This window comes from Talpa europaea (assembly GCF_964194135.1).
Source record: "Talpa europaea genome assembly, chromosome: 1".
NCBI classification, from domain to species: domain Eukaryota; kingdom Metazoa; phylum Chordata; class Mammalia; order Eulipotyphla; family Talpidae; genus Talpa; species Talpa europaea.
The window spans coordinates 44,617,361-44,635,342 of record NC_140073.1 but is presented as its reverse complement, the minus strand read 5'-3'; the positions used below and the strand labels follow the sequence as shown (position 1 = coordinate 44,635,342).

General features: G+C 51.1%; 1 protein-coding gene across 1 annotated transcript; it reads left to right on the top strand.

Moving 5' to 3' along the window:
* Window positions 1-2,167: 2,167 nt before the first annotated feature.
* On the top strand, window positions 2,168-16,893 carry LOC311180227 (short transient receptor potential channel 2; the record flags this gene model as incomplete). Its single annotated transcript, XM_084247902.1, has 13 exons — window positions 2,168-2,182; window positions 2,964-3,683; window positions 5,240-5,446; window positions 6,296-6,460; window positions 7,519-7,693; window positions 9,535-9,735; window positions 9,817-9,979; window positions 10,969-11,061; window positions 12,435-12,627; window positions 13,138-13,265; window positions 13,422-13,500; window positions 15,398-15,527; window positions 16,502-16,893. 13 exons carry the CDS (start codon window positions 2,168-2,170, stop codon window positions 16,891-16,893), a joined length of 2,661 nt encoding a protein of 886 aa, XP_084104028.1.
* Window positions 16,894-17,982: the final 1,089 nt, after the last annotated feature.

The window sequence follows — 17,982 nt, the reverse complement described above, 5'->3', positions numbered from 1 at the left end:
GGCAAAGAGCACAACGCCAACCCCAGGCCCGAAGCAGCGGCATCCAGGAGAGTAGAGAGTGCCCCATTTGTGCAGGTAACTGCTTGGGCACAGGTGGTCCTTGTGAGGGGGTCCTTGTGTCACTACTGTACACTTCCAGCATAGTAGCTGCAGCTATGGACCCCCTCACTACTATTCGTACCTTGACGGAGGAATAGGTGAGCTGGGAATGCTACCAGGAAGTGCTAAAATTTGGACTCCTGGCCTCTGTCATCTGTAGCGCCTAGGTGTGGAATTGTACGTTCACTCACCTGTAAAATCAGGACAAGTCTTTATTGAACACCTGCTCACATTGTGTTGGGCCAAGCTGCGGATGGGACATGGCAAGCCTGGCAGCTTGCTTCATCATCTGGCCTCTAAAGAAAAAAGAAACAGAAAATACAATATAATTAAATTATAATAAAATAATTAAATTAAAATATAATTAAATATAAAATATAATTAAATTAAAATATAATTCAGGCTAGAATTTCCTTCATAACTTTTTTCTTCTATGTCCAAGTTCTACTTACTCTCTGTGTCTCTATTCAAATGATAGTTATTTGTCAATCTTCTCTAATCTTATCTTAGATAATCTCTCCCAACCAAGCTCCTGCTGCATTCTCCTGGGGCTCAGTACTTCTCATCTTCTGTTTTGCACCATGGTTATTTGTGGTCATCGCTAATCTTTACACCTTTGCTGGACAATCTGTAAGGATAGACCTGGATTTATATCCCCCAGCTGCTAGTCAGGCACATCGTAAACACTTGATACATGTTTGGTGGGCTCATGACTGGATAGTGTCTCCCAGGGGTAAAATATTCAGCGATGGTAAATTTCCTGCCAAAGCAGCTGCATCTTGACAACAGATGTTCCCTTCAGACTGCTCAGGGTGGCATGCTGCCTGGAGGAGGCCCAATTTTTTTTCCCTCCTTCTTTCTCCCTTAGGCACCTTCAGCATTGAGATTCTCCCTCAGCATGCTGCCACTTGTGGAGAAACCTCCCCGCCTCACTCAGCCTCTCCCTGCTCATCGCCATCATCTTCACCATCAGTACTGTGGGTGCCCTCCCCCGAGAGCTCACCCGTTTCCTGGGTCCAGTGCCCTATCTGCCAGCTTCAGTTCTTGGCAGGAGAAGTGGAACAACATGCCAGCATGTGTGGGGAGGCCTGAGACATGAGGTGCTGTGGTTTGGGGGCCCCTCTGAGCATATAACTGAAACTGGAGGCTGGATCTCATGACCACTGAGAAGGGCTGATGAGGCCAAGCACCCTGTCTCCTTCCCTCCTTTTATTCCCTCAGGACTCTACTTGAGGGCACCGCTGGACCCAACCTGCTCCCTACTCCCAGTTGTCAAGGCTTTTGTCACCATGGCACCTGTTCTCCCGAGGACAGCATCATCCTTTTCCTCTCTAGAACTTCTGAAATAGAACTGGTGATCTCTCGGACTGTGGTACATAGTCCAGAATGTCTTTCCTTCAGTTAGTGGTGGTGTCCTCATGCCCATTTTCCTGAAAAGGAAAACAGAGGCCCAGTAAAAAGAAAAGCACTGCCTAACAGATAAGATCCTGGGCTATGCTGGGAAGGTGAGAGTGGGTTTTAAGTATGCATGACTTCCAGCACCCCATGAACTTTGAGGTCCTTGTGGGTTCCCTTCCTAGGTCTCATCAGGCAACTGTTGCTGTGTGACCTTAAGCTAGTTATTTATCTTGGGTTCAGAATTCACCTTCAGTAAGAGAGAGAAAGTCTCTGTCCGGTCCACAGAGCTGTTAAAGGAACCGGATGAGTTAATGACTGAAAGATAGTTCTAGACTTGGGCAATTCCCTGTCCCCCTCTTCAAAATGAGGCAGTAGCACCAGAGAGTCCCTAAGCTTGCAGGCCCTAACCCCCAGTTGTGGCATTCTAAACTCAGTCCCCACTTTCCGTGAGCAAACACATCCTCTCTCCCCTTTCCCAGAAGATTCCCTATGTGGCACTAACACCAGTTGCCCTGGTCTCCAGGGTTCAGGGCAGAGGGGGAGCAGCTGGTCCTGGCAAAGGGAGGGCCCAGGGCGGAGTTTGGATGGATAAGAAGGAGGAAGCCAGGCACAGTCTGGGGAGCAGACAGGAGTCCAGTCCTTCAGCGCTTCCAGCATAGTAGCTGCAGCTATGGACCCCCTCACGGTAAGAAGCCCTCTGCTTCCCTACTTTCCCCTACCCTGGTCATACTTCTGGCAATGGTTGAAACCACAGACTGACTCAGAGCAGCAGGGCCGTCTCAGCTGCAGTGTTGGTGGTGGACATCACCACAGGGTGGGAAATGAGCCCTTAGAGCCCTGGACCAAGCTCAGAGGAAAAGCAGTGAGGACGGGACAGGGCCTGGTAGAAGAGAGATCATGGAACTCTGAAGGGCAGTATGCCCCCCAAACCAGGAGAGGGTAAAGCAAGGGGAATTGATGAAGTAGGAGCCTGTTTAGCATCCCGCTAGGAAGCCTCGTCAGAGCTGAGGGGCTTGGGAAAAATCCAGTTCAAAGAGCATCCTGTATGGACAAGGCCAGTCCTGTTACTGGGAGGCTCTTGGCTTCCAGAGGGAGGAGCAGCTGGAAGACAAGGTCAACAAGATGCCACTGGATCCTGGACAGATCCTGTGTGCCTGTGTGGGGTTGGGCTATTTAACTTACCTATTTCAAGATACCCACATTTGCCCCCACTGCATGTGGGGGGGATTCTTGTGAAAATGGAAGTTGTACTAAAAAAGACATCCCCAGTCAGGCCCAGTCTTCCCATTTTCCTATCCTAAGAATCCACAAAATAAAATGGTGACTGAAAACATTTTGTAAATGTGTGATTGGCACAAGGAAGAACATAATGATGGCCGGGTATAGAGAGGTGGAGGGGTGAGGGAGGCCACGAAACAAAGGCGATTGAGGACTTGGGATCCCACCCTCTCCACTTCCTCATCTAGCCACAGCCAAACTGGACTGAGATCGTGAACAAGAAGCTGAAGTTCCCACCCCCACTCCTGGATGCCATCCAGGAGGGGCGGCTGGGCCTTGTACAGCAGCTGCTGGAGTCTGGGGTTGAGGCCACAGGAGCTGGGCCAGGCGGGCCCTTGCGGAACGTGGAGGAGGCCGAGGACCGCTCCTGGAGGGAAGCTCTCAACCTGGCCATCCGCCTGGGCCATGAGGCCATCACTGATATATTGTTGGCCAATGTCAAGTTTGACTTCCGACAGATCCATGAGGCACTGCTAGTGGCAGTGGACACGAACCAGCCGGCAGTGGTGCGTCACCTGCTGGCCCGATTGGACAGAGAGAAGGGCCGCAAAGTGGACACAAGGTCTTTCTCACTGGCTTTCTTTGACTCTTCAATCGATGGCTCCCGCTTTGCACCTGGTGTCACGCCTCTCACCCTGGCCTGCCAGAAGGACCTATATGAGATCGCGCAGCTGCTTATGGAGCAGGGCCATACTATTGCCCGGCCCCACCCCGTCTCCTGCGCCTGCCTGGAATGCAGCAATGCCCGCCGCTACGATCTCCTCAAGTTCTCCCTGTCCCGCATCAACACCTACCGCGGCATCGCCAGCAGGGCCCACCTTTCACTGGCCAGTGAGGATGCCATGCTGGCTGCCTTCCAGCTCAGCCGAGAGCTCAGGCGCCTTGCACGCAAGGAGCCAGAGTTTAAGGTTGGTTTCTCATACTTACCCCTGCCCTCCTTGGCACATTATCTGTTCTTCCACCAAGGCTTAGATGGGACTGTGTAGTTGTTCTGGGAAGTGGAAAAATAACAGAATGAAGAAGCTCAGTTTAGTCCTCAGGGAACCTCCATCTTGAGGGGAGTTACAGAATCCTCCAGGGAAGTCTCATTCTAATGGCACAGCGCCATCACCCTAGGGGCACCTAGTTATGGGGGCAGCACATAAGTGGTTCCTTGGGCCTGGCCAAGGGAGGAGAGAAGACAGAAAAGCAGACAGACTCAGAGAAGACAGTAGAACCCATCACTTCTGAGTGCTCTGTAGTCCCACCTAGAATAGTGTGTATGGCGGCCTCATGCTTGTGATAACAAGCAGGAGACAGACACAGCACTCCCACTCAGTTTCATTCAGTGCCTCTGTGCCTGGTGTTTTAGGGCCTCCAGAAAAGGGTTGGGAAGCAACAATTGTGTTCAGGACAGACTCCTTGGAAGAAACAGGATTCATCTCAGGTACATAGGCCAAGATGTGCAGGTGAAGAGGCGGAGGGAGGGTATCCAAGGTACAGTCCAGGCACAGGCTCTTGACCAAGTCAACACAGTGATGAATACAGACAAACCCGGTGTGAGACAGAATATGGGAAGGGGAGCCAGGGAGACCTGAGACAGGAACCAGTCAGGTCCTTGCAAACCAGCAGTGCAGTTCTATCTGTCACTCTCCACTGACATCCCCCTGTGCCAGGCAGACAGGCCCCTGGGCTCCAATTACCATCAGATGGGCACAGACAAGGATATTAAAACCGAGGCCTGAGGCAGGGCATGGCCTGCGCAAGTGAGTTGGGAAAGCATGTGTCCTCCACCCCAAATTGTGGGAGGACCAGAGAGTGAAGAGCCCCCCTGCAGAAAAGGGCAATTCTTTCCAGAGGACTTTCCCTCTAGTCTCATAGCAGCACACGGAAGGAGGCAGAGCAAGACTGCCACACCCTCTTCCCAGGAAGGAAACAGGCCTGGAAATGGGAAGGAAGTACCACACCCACTATGACAGCCAGAGGTGGGCCTCAGACCTAGCCACCTGCCGTCCTAGCCTGGACTCTCACTAGGGTTAGGGTCCCAAGCAAAACTGAGAATAAGTGGGTAAAGAGGCAAGAACTACCTTGCGGTCCATGTCTCCTCAACCTGTCAATACAGGTCCTCCTATGAGGAAGGTGCTAGGGAAATTAGATGAAAAACATGAAGAGTAGGGTAGAAGTGGGACAGGAAGTTGGGTTTAGAAAAGGCACATACAAGGCATGGGCAACGGCGACAGGCAGGTGGGTGAAAGAGGGAGAGGCAGCACCAGATAAGCCAGTTGACACAGCAGGTACTTCATTGGGAGGAGAGATGAGGTGGTAAAAAATAGAGACCAGGGTGACTCTAGCTGTGGAGAACTGGAGACCCAATGTCAGGACAGAGGCTGTGCAGGCCCACTGTTGGGAGGGAGGGAGACTGACTTAATGGCCCCAGGTCCCCAAGGTGTCAGACAGACACAGACCTTCACCTTCTCTCCTACAGCCTGAGTACATTGCCCTGGAGTCGCTGAGCCAGGACTACGGCTTCGAGCTCCTGGGCATGTGCCGGAACCAGAGCGAGGTCACGGCGGTGCTCAATGACCTGGAGGAGGACAGCGAGACGGAGGCTGAGGGCCTGGGCCAGGCCTTTGAGGAAGGCATCCCCAACCTGGCAAGGCTTCGACTAGCTGTCAACTACAATCAGAAGCGGGTCAGCTGGGCCCCACCCATCTCCCTGCCCCACCCTTGCCCTGCCTCCTCTAGGTATCCCCTCACTCCAAGTCTTTGCCCTGCTTCAGGACCCTCTCAGACCTTTATTCTGAGCACCCTTTTATCTTGGGCCCCCACCCTCCCTTCTTACCTTCCTCTAAGCACCTACCCTCTCATTACTCACCAGGACTCTACCTGGAGCCCTAACATGTGGGCCTTACACCCCACTATGCCTCCGGCCTACTGGGTAGCTTTGTTCCAGCCTTTTTCTGTTGGACTTCAGTATCTCTATTCAGCAAGATAAAAGAAGAGCTCTTGGGGCTTTGATATCAACTGATTCGATTATTCCCTGTCTCATTATACCTTGCCCTTTGAGCTGAAGACAAGATCCCTTTCGAGCTTTCTCCAGCCCCATACTGTTCCCTCTCACCTAATCCACCAGCACTTGCCTTCATAATGACTTGCCTGGCCCTGCCTGCAAGACACCAGCCCACACTTCCCCTGATCTGCTCCTCCTCAAGCCCTTTCAGCCTGGACCCTGGATCCTGAGCATTCTGACTTTGATACGCACTTCTACCCACAATCTCCTGACTTAGATTCAAGTACATGGGATCTGGAGAGTCCAGGGAAACCTTTGAGTTCAGCTTTTCCTTCATGAACTAGGATACCAAGGCCCAAAGAGGGATAGGAGGTGAGGGGTAGGACCTGACCTATGGTCACATGGTAACCAAGGGGCCTCTCTTAGACCTGAGAAGAAAAGAAACATGCTTTAACCGCTATGGCAGGAAAATAAGAGCTGTGCACCCAGCAGGCTTCCCCACTTCTCCCTGCTAACGCCTCCTCTGCTTAGTTTGTAGCACACCCCATCTGCCAGCAAGTCCTGTCTTCCATCTGGTGTGGGAACCTGGCCGGCTGGCGTGGAAGCACCACCATTTGGAAGCTCTTTGTCGCCTTCCTCATCTTCCTCACCATGCCCTTCCTCTGCCTTGGCTATTGGCTGGCACCCAAGTCCCGGGTACTAAGAATAAAATTAAAGATAACCCTCAATTATTGGCCACTTGCTTTATGCCAGGCCCTGGGTCAGGAATGTTCTATTAGATAGCAACCAGAGGTGGCCCTGGACAGTAGACATTCCACTTCAGTTTCACTGAAGAGGAAGCTCTACAGGGAACACAAGTGTTCTTTTTGTCCAGGGGACACAGCAGAGACAGGATCTAAACTGGGGTCTCTGCCTCCAAAGCCTGAATCTTATATACAGCCCTGAGCGCTCCTAAAGAGACTCCCACCCCAACCTACAAATTCTTTGGGAGTCTTTGTGGACCCAGGCATTTTTGTTCCTTCAGTCCACAAGTATTTCCAGCATTGTGCCTGGCACTGTTCCTGTTTACCACGTAAGGAACAGTGTTCCAGAAGCAGGAACAGTACCTCTGCGGGCCAGGGGAGAGAGAAAGTAAAATATTAAAGAAAGAAGGAAGGCTGTGCTGCTAAAGCAGAAGTGCAAGTTGCCTGCCCTGGAAAGTAGGCAGGGGCCCTGTGTCACAGAACCGTGGGAGCCATTGTAGGGTTTTAATGAGGCGAGTGATCCCATTAGTTTTGGGTTTGAGAAAGTCCTCTCTGCTAGTGGCATGAAGGCTGGATTGGCGGGTAGGCGAGGGTACAGGAGTTAGGGAGACTGTCAGCAGAATGTGAGAGGATATAGCAATGCCTTCAGTGTTTCTGGCCTGGGTGACTGGATCGTTTTCGAAGGGGACACAAGTTTGGAAAAGATGAAGAATTTATTTTTTAACGTTGTGATTGAAGAGCCCAGGGAACCTCCAAGGGAAATTTACTTTACTCCCATGATCATCAGTCCTTTAGCGAAGGACATGGGGATAAGGATGCCCACTCATGTGGTTGTGAAGGAGATGATGGACGTGCACATGTAGGGTCTAGTGTGGAGTACACTGTCAGTAATATCTGAATAAGTGAGTAAGTGAAAATGGGAGTGTCATGGAGGCTGAGCATTCTGGAAGTTCCAAGGAAGGAGAGTTGTTAACAGGACTCAGCTGGGTTATCCCTCCTTCCCCCTCAAAGCTGGGCCGCCTGCTGAAGATCCCGGTGCTGAAGTTCCTGCTGCACTCCGCCTCCTACCTGTGGTTCCTCATCTTCCTGCTGGGAGAGTCCCTGGTCATGGAGGCACAGCTGACCACCTTCCGGGGCCGCAGCCAGAGCGTCTGGGAGACTTCCCTGCACATGGTCTGGGTCATAGGTATGTGTGTGGCACCTTTCACTGTTGGCGGTTCCCCTGGGAGGACCCCGCAGTGTGCTTCATGATTAGTACCCCGATGGGGGGACCATACCTCTGTAAATATAGCCTCTTTCTTTTTTTATTTATTTATACAAGCACTGGGTACAGTCAGAAGCACGGGAGGGTGAGAGAATTCACCAGAGCCAGAGCGGGGAGCAGAGCAGGCAGAAGGACCAAAGTACACTGCTGAGGGGAACAGTGGGCGGCAGGAGAGGTCTGCATGCGATGTGGGACCCTCCCCCGGTGGCCGGGGAGCAGCCAGGGATCAAACCGGCGCTGCAGAGGCTGCGGGCAGCTTCGCAACCCAGCGCTCAACCGCTAAGCCACCGGGGAGGCCCAATATAGCCTCTTGAACATAAAGCCACACCTCTCTGGGCCCTGGTACACCAAGAAATCTTTTCCCTTCACCTGTAGTCCAGGGACCTAGCCCTGCAATAGATAATCCTGAGTAAGGACCCCATTCTTCACCCACCGTGGGACCAGTCGCTACCCACTCTGGAGGTTCCTACTGCCAAAACAAGACTGGGTTTACAGTGCTAGGAGGCAAATTACAATGTTGAATAGCGGACTTAAGATGTTGTTGCTGAGTGCCACGGTTCAGGTTGGAGCAGGAGGATGCAACAGGCAAAGGTGCCTGGGTCCAACACTTGAACTGTCGAGAAACCCAGGGGAGTTAAGTATATTTGACCACAACTATAGTTTACAATCATCCTGATGAGCTGCTATGAATTTTCTTTGCACTCTTTGGGCAGAGGACATGTGAGGACCAGAATAGATATCACCAGTAAGTACCTAATTTAAGATCTAATCCCAAGGGCCTCATTTACTTCAGGCTTAAACACTCTTACATTAGCCTCTTTGTTCCCCTGCTCCTCCATCTTAACATTTTCCACCCTCATTGTCACTACTTTCCATCTCCCTCACTAGATTGCCAACTCTGGGAGGAGATGGATTGCTTTTGCCTTATTCACCTCAGGATCCCACTGGCACATGATAGAAGCTTAATAAAGTTTCATTCAATAGTGAATATTGGGCCTTATTCTAGACATGGGAGACAAGGAGATGAACTGGACCTGGCCCCTGTCCTGTCCCTGAGGGCCCCAAGTTCAGGGGAGGTGTGGGGACACAAGTCAGGAAGAGGTGGCCTCCATGGCCTCAGTGATGGCATCCCAGAGATGTGTGAAGAGACCACGGGAGCACAGAGCAGGGGCAGCCACTTCCCCAGCAGGAAAGGCATCACCCAGAGGGCAACACATGACCTGGGCCACAGAGGAGCAGCTGGCTGCAAAATGGTGAGGAAGGGCATTCTAGGCAGCTGAAACTATGAGTGAAAAGCACATGCTTGTTCTCCAGGGGATGGAGCAGAGCACTGTGTATCAAGGCCTTCTGGCAAATGGGGTCCATCTCTCAGCACCTCTATCCCCAGGTCTAGCGCTGGTCCCGCTGAGTCATGGGCACCCTGGGCAGGCTGATAATTTAGAGCCTCTTCAAGTCAATATTCTTGAAATATATTTACTTGGTGGCAGGCAGGGGGAACCAGATTTAAGTCATTGCCTCCTAGTAACCAGTCTCTCCTGCGTGTTCCTCACTATCTGAAAATCAGCTGACCATGCCTTAGAGGAGTCTGCATCAGTCCAGGCCTTATTTTCTCATAAAGCCACTTTGTCCTTAACCAGACTGATTGTTTATATTTTATCAGTTTCATCCTGTGATGTTTTAGCCGCCCCCTACCCCCAACCTATTTTGAGATGGAAGGAGTTGAAAACTGCTTCATCCTGTCGGGCGCCCTGCCTCCCTCTCAGGCTTTCTGTGGTTTGAGTGTAAGGAAGTGTGGATCGAAGGCCTGCGCAGTTACCTCCTGGACTGGTGGAATTTCCTGGATGTGGTCATCCTGTCCCTGTACCTGGCGGCCTTCGCGCTGCGGCTTCTCATGGCTGGGCTTGCACACGTGCACTGCCGGGATGCGCCGGATGGGGCTCGCTGCCACTATTTCACCACGGCTGGTGAGTGACTTCAACCCAGCCCTGAATTCCCCAGTTCTCTTCCTTGGCTCTCAGTCTTAGCCCCTACTCCTCCCTGCACAGAGCGAAGTGAGTGGCACACCGAGGACCCCCAGTTCTTGGCTGAGGTGCTCTTTGCTGTCACTAGCATGCTTAGCTTCACGCGTCTGGCCTACATTCTGCCGGCCCATGAGTCCCTGGGCACTCTGCAGATTTCCATTGGCAAGATGATCGACGACATGATGCGGTGAGTGCCGTCTCTGCACACTCCTCCCTGAGAGATTCCGCTTGACCTCCTCCCAGTCCAGTGCAGCACAGGGGTTCTTAGCCTGCGTTCCTTCACAGAGTCCAGAGAGCTCTGAAACTACAGGCAGAGTTGCAGGTGTAAATGTATGTTCTCTGCAGAAAGTATCTATAATTTTCATCTAATTCTCAAAGAGGCCCATGACCTACAAAAGACAAAGCACCTATAGCAGAAAGAGCCCTTGCTTGGAAAATCAGGGCCAATCATGTTGCTGTCTCCGTGACCCTTTGTAGACCTCTGTTTTCCCATCTTTGCAGCAAGGGCACTGCAGCTAGGGGTCCCTTTGGATCCTTGCCACTCTACAGCTGCTCTTCGAACTCATGGTATTGTTTGGTCTTCTTGATGCTTATCACCTACCTGGCCTCTCACCCTAATCAGAACCCACAGGGAGTGCCTGGTCCCCTGGGGATATACCTGCTGAGGTGGGAATAGAGTGGGTGCCCTTGTTGGGAACAGCCCTGGTTATGTCTGTGGACATCTTCAGCTCAGCTTAGCTTAGAGGAAAAGCTCCCTCCCCACCTCTGAGATGTTTAGCCCTCCCTGATGTAGGCTAACTCAGTCTTACATGTAGCTTTAACTCTGCTAGTGATGAATGCGTTCAGCAGGATTCTGACCCCCATGCATCCCTGAACCACATCTCAGCATCTCAGTCCCTCCCAAGGAGATTGCCCCATCCCCAGCTCTGACACCTTAACCTCAATACCCTTTATAACACCCTCTATTCTTGAATACCCTTTATTCCTGTTTTGACACCCACTTTAAATCCCTACTTACTTGCCATCCCCTACATTTTTTATTCTTAACAATAATTGAATCGAGTATTTGTCAAGTGCAGAGGCTGAGATCGGGAGGCCCTCTCCCCTCTCCCCAGGGCCCGACTTCTCCCATGCTGGAGACCTGCTCTGATTCTCCCCCATCCCACCCCCTTCCAGGTTCATGTTCATCCTCATGATCATCCTGACTGCATTCCTCTGTGGCCTCAACAACATCTATGTGCCCTACCAGGAGACAGAGCGGCTGGGCAAGTATGCAGGGGCAGAGGCAGGCGGGACCCTGCGGCTGATAGCCTCTTCCTTTCCCTCTCCCCCCCTCACCTGTTCACTCAATATTCAATATTCATTCTCTGGTTTGATGAATCACTCCCTGCTTGATTCATACCACTCAATCATTTATTCATTTACTCATCCATTACTCATTCTTACATTGTCTCTAAACTCCTGGCTATGTGTTCATGGATGACAACTAATTAGGTCAAAAGTATGTTTGCTAAAATTCTCAGGTATGTTGCATGGTAGACATTTTGACTGAAAGTAGTTAGGAGCATTTAATATTCAACAAGCAGAAATAGAACACATCATATCAGCATTTAGAAAGAACACCTGGAATGAATGTAGAGAATGGAATAACAAGAGACACTGAGGTCAGAGGCCAGTTGCAGAGGTTGCTGCAGTAATCAAGGCCTGAGCTGGCACTAAGATGGAGGAAATAAGACAGAGCCATGAATAAATACAATAGCAGGGAGAATGTGGTCAGGTCTACAAATAACTAACAGACATTCTGGAATAGAGAAGGGCTTCCTGGAAGAGGCAGCACTAGTGTTGTTACCACTGCTGTCTAAACCACCATCCCCTCTCACCCAGACCATGGCAACAGTTTCCTAAGTGGTCTCCATGCCCCCATCTCTCACCCTCTTCCCTTCCATTCTACTCACAACAGTCAAGGTGATCTTTTCGAATGTAAATCAAGTATGAACCCTCTGCTTAGAACTCTTCATAGCTTCCTAAAGGTGGTGGCCATGGTAGGGATCTTTGTTTTTATCCTATGAAATCCTGCATGATCTGGTTGGTCCCGACTTACCTCTCACAACGCTCACTCCTTTGCCCTCCAATACCAGCTTTGCTAGCCTTTTTCGGTTCCTGAAATGCCCCAGGCTCTCCGCCTTGAGGAACACTTCTCCACATCTCCTTCCCTCTCACCTGTTGATTCCCATGTGTCCTTCAGAGCTCAGCTTGAATGCTCAAAGAAGCTTTCCCCAACTCCCAGACTAGGGCCATGCCTTGTGCTGCTCCTTTACTTCACTTGCCACAATTTTAAACTATTTGCATAATTAAAATTCCACCCCAGAGCATCAGTTCCTTGAAGACAGGGACATCTTGTTCACAACTGTTTCCTTAGCACCCGTGGTACTACTATGTGCTCAATAAATATTGGTTGACTGAAAGAATAAAAGTTGGAGCACAGAAATGGCAAGTGTCTATATGGACTGGGCTGGTCCAAAGGCTTCATGGAAGTGGAATGCCTTTGGCTGGGTCCTGGGAGGTGAGGAGGAGAGTGTCTGAATGGCTCTCAAGCTCATTTCCACCCCTCACGTCCCCTCTTTACTTGGCCCCCACGCCAGTTTCAATGAGACATTCCAGTTTCTGTTCTGGACCATGTTTGGCATGGAGGAGCACAGTGTGGTGGACATGCCTCAGTTTCTGGTGCCTGAATTTGTGGGCCGGGCCCTCTACGGCATCTTTACCATCATCATGGTCATTGTGCTGCTCAACATGCTTATCGCCATGATCACCAACTCCTTCCAGAAGATTGAGGTGCGTGAACTGAGAGCACGTTAGGCCAGGGAGAAGAAGGGGAGAGAACTGGTAGACACCCGGTGTCTGCTCTGCTTCTGCTGCTGTCTTGTTTTGTGCCTTGGGGCAACTTTCCCTCTTGGCCTCATTTTCCAGATCTGGAAAATGTGGGTCTTAGTATTTGTTTCTCCAGACACAAGTCTAGTGCTCTTTCCACTTTATGTTTGGGAGGAAGAGTGTTGTGGGAAAGTGGATGAGGACATGAGAGGGGAGGGGAAGAGGACTGATGGGCTGGGGTTTGTAGCTGGCGAGCAGACTGGGTAGAGGGATGTCAGAAAGCTAATGGGGGGAAGAGGCAAGAGGGAGATAAGCAGGGAGAGTGTGGGTAAGGAATGAGAATGGAGATAGGAATGGGGAGAAGAAAGTGGTTGGCTCACTGAAGAGGTGCTGTGAGGACTGAGGCAGTGTGGGTGGGCAGGAGGACCAGCCACCAAAGTGGTCCCCACTGAGCGCACACCTGCTGGACCCCAGGATGATGCTGATGTAGAATGGAAGTTTGCTCGCTCCAAGCTCTACCTGTCCTACTTCCGAGAAGGCCTGACGCTGCCTGTGCCCTTCAACACCCTGCCCTCTCCCAAGGCCATCTTCTACCTTCTCAGGTGATGTCCTTAGAGTTCTCACTCCCACCCGCCCCAGGCATCCAGACACAGTCCCCCTCCCGCCCCTCTTCCCCCCACCCCCGCCCCGCAACTACTTCTCCCAGGACCATAGACCCTGTCCTCTGACTAACCCTTTCATGCCATCTAATCTCTCAGGAGAATTTTCCAGTTCATTTGCTGCTGTTGCTCCTGCTGCAAAATCAAGAAGCCAGACTATCCTCCAATCCCCACCTTTGTGAGTACCTCATCCCCTAGTTGTTGGTCTTCTTCACATCAGGAACCTGTTGTTCATACATTTTGTTCCTTTGTCTACACATCCCTAGCTTGTCTGTCTGTGCAGGTGTCTTGCTTGGGAAGTCTGTCTCCAGTTCCTGTTCTCTCACATAGTTTGCCTTTCCCTCTTCCTAGCTCTGGCCATTTTCTAATCTTCCAACCTTGGATCCCCAGATGAAGAAGGCCTTCCCTTATCTGGTGGATCGATAATGTGTTCAACAAACACTTACCAAACTGGAGAGAAAGGCAAGCCTGATGGTGGTCCCTCAAGGTGCTCCCGGTCTAGAGTAGCAGAAGGAAACAGACTGTAACTTTCCAGTATGACAAGCCTCTGATAAAAGAAACATGGGGGGCTACTGGGCTGCAGAGGGGGAGCTTCCCAGAGACTTTGTGTGCAGAGCACAATCCTTTAGAATAAACAGGAGGTTGATGGCAGCACAGGAAACAGCATGTGCAAAAGCACAAGACATGACAGCAGAAATTGAAGGCCCTAAGTTCCAGCTCCAACCCCACGGCACTCCCCACACCCCTGCATGGATGCCTCTTTCGCCTACTGGGACCTATGACACTAGTTTCTGAAAATACCACCCTTCCAACCCCCTGCAGCCCCAGCCCCTCTACCCCTCGCCACTTCCTGATCCTGTCCAGGATGCCTGATGCATATTTAGACCACATGCCAGGGCTGCCTCCACACAAGGGGAAAATTCAACTTAACTTTTGAGGTTGTGTTCAATTCTTAGGTCGGTGCCCAGGCCTGGATGGGCAGAGTCTCTGCGTCCTGACAGATCCCACATCCCAGCCAAATGGGTATCTCCCAGTCTTCCATTGCACCCCACTGAGGTTCCCTTCTTCTAGCTGCCCCCCACCTCACTGGCCTGTTCTTTGGTCCTCCAGTCAGGCTCCTTTCCCATTTATCCTGCATCCTCGGGGAATGGCCCCCGCAATTTTTATTCCTTATTTTACACAAGAAAAATGCAGTATATACTCTAGCCTAAAAGGGTTCATCTTTCTCTCTCAACTTGTCTGCCCCATCTCTGTCGACTCACCTCTCCTTCAAAATACTTAGTAAATGCTATGCTTATTTTACATTACAGAAGTAGAGATGCTAACTCTAAAATATTTAGAGAAAAATAAAACTAGTTAAAGGAAAATAATTATTTCTTAAGCCTCTAGAGAGCCTTTACTCTAGGCCAGGGAAGCACCAACCAGGGAATCGGGCATTATGAGCACTTGTATTTTAAATCTGGAGACACTCAGGCCTAAGGAAGTCAAGGAACTTGCCTCCGGCACAAAGCTACAAAAGGACTGAGCTGGCCTTTGAACCTGTGTCTTCCAATCCAGAATTTTGCCTACTCCACCTGTGCTCTCTGTTACCTGCCCCCCTCCTGGTACTGTCCTGAGGCCTAAAACTGGACCCAGAACCCAGTCATTCTTATTTGCCTGATTTCCATCTCACATGCATGAGTAGGCCCATGCATCGGATGCCTCCCCACATCTGCTCGTTCCGCCCCTCTGCAGGATTTTAAGGCAGGGTTAACCTGGATTAACTTAAGAAAAACAAGGTTGGGTTGGTGGCAACATTCTGTCTCTGCTCCCCCCACCGCTTCCACCTTTCAATCCCATCCTCATTCAATCCCTCCACTCATTTCATCCCATCCTCCTCCCCTGTTGCCTTTCCTTTGCTCTTTCCCCAACTGCTAGCCTCCATCCTTCTATCTTCCAGGAAAGTACCAGGGTCCAGACGTGTGGCCTTCCTAACAGGTTTGCCTCTGTCCTTCACTGCCTAGAGGAGGGAACAGTGATTTGCACAATGGTAGAGGGTAAACAGTCTCTCACACCCTCCTGTCTTCCCAACCCAGGCCAATCCTGGGGCAGGGACAGAACCTGGGGAGGGCGAGCGCGGATCCTACCGCCTACGTGTCATCAAGGCCCTGGTGCAACGCTATATAGACACTGCCCGGAGGGAATTCGAGGAGACCCGTCGGAAAGGTTGGTTGCTCACCTCCAAGCCTTCCCCATTCCTGTTCCTTGCTCAGCTAGGATAAAAGCACAACACACAGGTTCACACCTCTCTCCCAGCCTAGTTATATGTGTCCCTCCCTCCCTTGCCCCTGGAACCAAAACTTGCACAATGTGGTCCCTTGCACTCAGTTGCTCTCTGACCCATTCTCTATTCCACTCATTTCATCCTCCCATTTCTGCCTTCATTCATATGCTCATTTATTCTCACATTACTCTCTTACCCATTCATTCATTTACTTCATTCATTCTTTTATTTATTCACTCATTCAACCAACGGTCATTGCTATGTCTTCTTTGTTCCAGACTCTGTCTTGGAGGGAGGGGGGACTGTGTAGAGCAGAGACTCAGAGAAAGCTTTCAGTCTGGTGAGGAAGAGAAAACTTCTGACTAGGCAGAAAGTGCTTAGCTAAGAGAGACACAGATTGCAGTTGAGAACCCAGAAGAGAGAGAGCCTGTCATTTTGAGAGGCTCATGGGAAGGTAGGAGGATGGAGTTCCAGAAGCTAGAGACAGAGAAGGTGAACTGGGCCCTGAGGATGGTTATGAGTTGGACGGGTGTAGATGGGAAGGAGGGTTGGCAGGGGCAGATGTACAAATCACCACCCATTACAAACCTTCCCATCCCTAGGGATTCAGATGCCTTCTAAACTCACCACCACCCCATCCCATTCAGATTCATGTGCCCCAGACTCTGCCTGCTAGTCTGACCCCTAGAGAGGTGGGCCAGGGAAGCACCAACCTGGGAAGTGTGCACTATGAGCACCTGTATTTTAAATCTGGAGGCACTCGGGTGACACTCCATAAGCCAGTCTCACTTCCTCCACTTCTCTTCCCTCAGAAATCCCAGACATGTTGTCTCCTGGGGTTCACTGAGGATAGACGTGGTACAGGGCAGCCCAGCATGTGAGAGACCTCTTCATTAACACTGTCTCCCCCTCCCAGACCTGGGCAACAGACTGACAGAGCTGACCAAGACTGTGTCTCGACTGCAAAGTGAGGTAGCCAGCGTGAAGCGCACTCTGGCAGTAGGAGGGACACCCCGGCCCCCCGGTGGTGCCAGCATCCTCAGCCACTACATCACAAGAGTACGGAACAGCTTTCAGAACCTCGGCCCCCCCATCCCTGAGACACCAGAGCTGACAGTGCCAGAGACTGCGGGGAGCCAGGAATCTTCAGAAATTGGGCTTCAGGGTGCTGGTGATGCTAGAACTCCAGCTTCTGGAGAGCCTGGCCCTTCCTCCCCAGCACCTGTGCTAGTGCATAGGGAGCAAGAATCAGAGGGGGCTGGGGACCTGCCCCAGGAGGAAGATTTGGGAAGCAAGGAGGTGTTCTGATGCAATGGGCGGGTCCCTTCTGTTGGTGAGTCAAGCACCCTAGATGGGGAGGGAGTCACTTAGTAGGTGCCTATGCTGCTTTCCTTGCCTCAATAAAGTTTCTGTTCTGCATGTCAGATGTTTCCAGAGTGTTTCCAGATGCTTTGAGATCCCCTCCCCTGAAATGGACTCTTGTGGGAGCAGGGCAGAGAGAAATAGCTTGTTTGGGGGTCCCAGGTATCTTGGGTTTAGGATCCTACTTTGAGTTCCCTCAAATGTTTAGGGTGCTCTCAAATCTTCAATGCGCTCTGTACTGGAAGGCCTGGGGCCTGGTTTTGATACTCTTTTTTTTTTTTTTTTTTTTTTAAGATTTATTGGTTTATGCATACAAGGGCTGGGGTACAGGCCAGAGATGCGGGGCACAAGAGGATTCACCAAAGACAGAGTGGGGAACAGAACAGGCAGACTGACCAAAGTACATTGCTGAGGGGAGCAGCGGGTGAGACAGGAGAGGTCTGCTGTGCCATGTGGGTAGCTCCCTGGCCGGCCAGGGGATAGAACTCATGCTGCAGAGGCTGCGGAGAGCCCCACAAGCTGCATCCCAACCCCTGCGCCACTAGGGAGGCCCTTGATACTAACTCTTTGTCTCTGAGCAAATTGTTTCCTTTGTGACTTTGCAAAATTCTTCGTCTGACAAAAGAGTCGAGGAATCTGTCCCCCTTCCTGCATTCCTGTTGTGGGACCCTCTGGCTGTTAAAGCTTCTGAGGTGTGACAGGGGTCTGCACAGGGGAGCATGTCTAAGAGCGATGAACAAGTCCCATGTGGTCAGAGCAGGACAGTGATCCAGTCTCATGGAATCGACCAATGATGACATTCAATGTCACCACACTGCAATACTGTTTAATCAAGTGGCCATCACAGTACTACCCTTGCTTGTTCCAGAGAGTCCCCACCACATAGTGGGGTTCCCTCCATGCTACATGGCCTTATACCTGCCCCCCATATCCCAGTTGAGAAGATGGCTGCTAGGCTGGGTCTGAAACCATGTTCTTATTCTCAAGACTGTTGGAAGCCCCCCTTCTTCATAGGAAGGTCACCAGTTCCCAGGA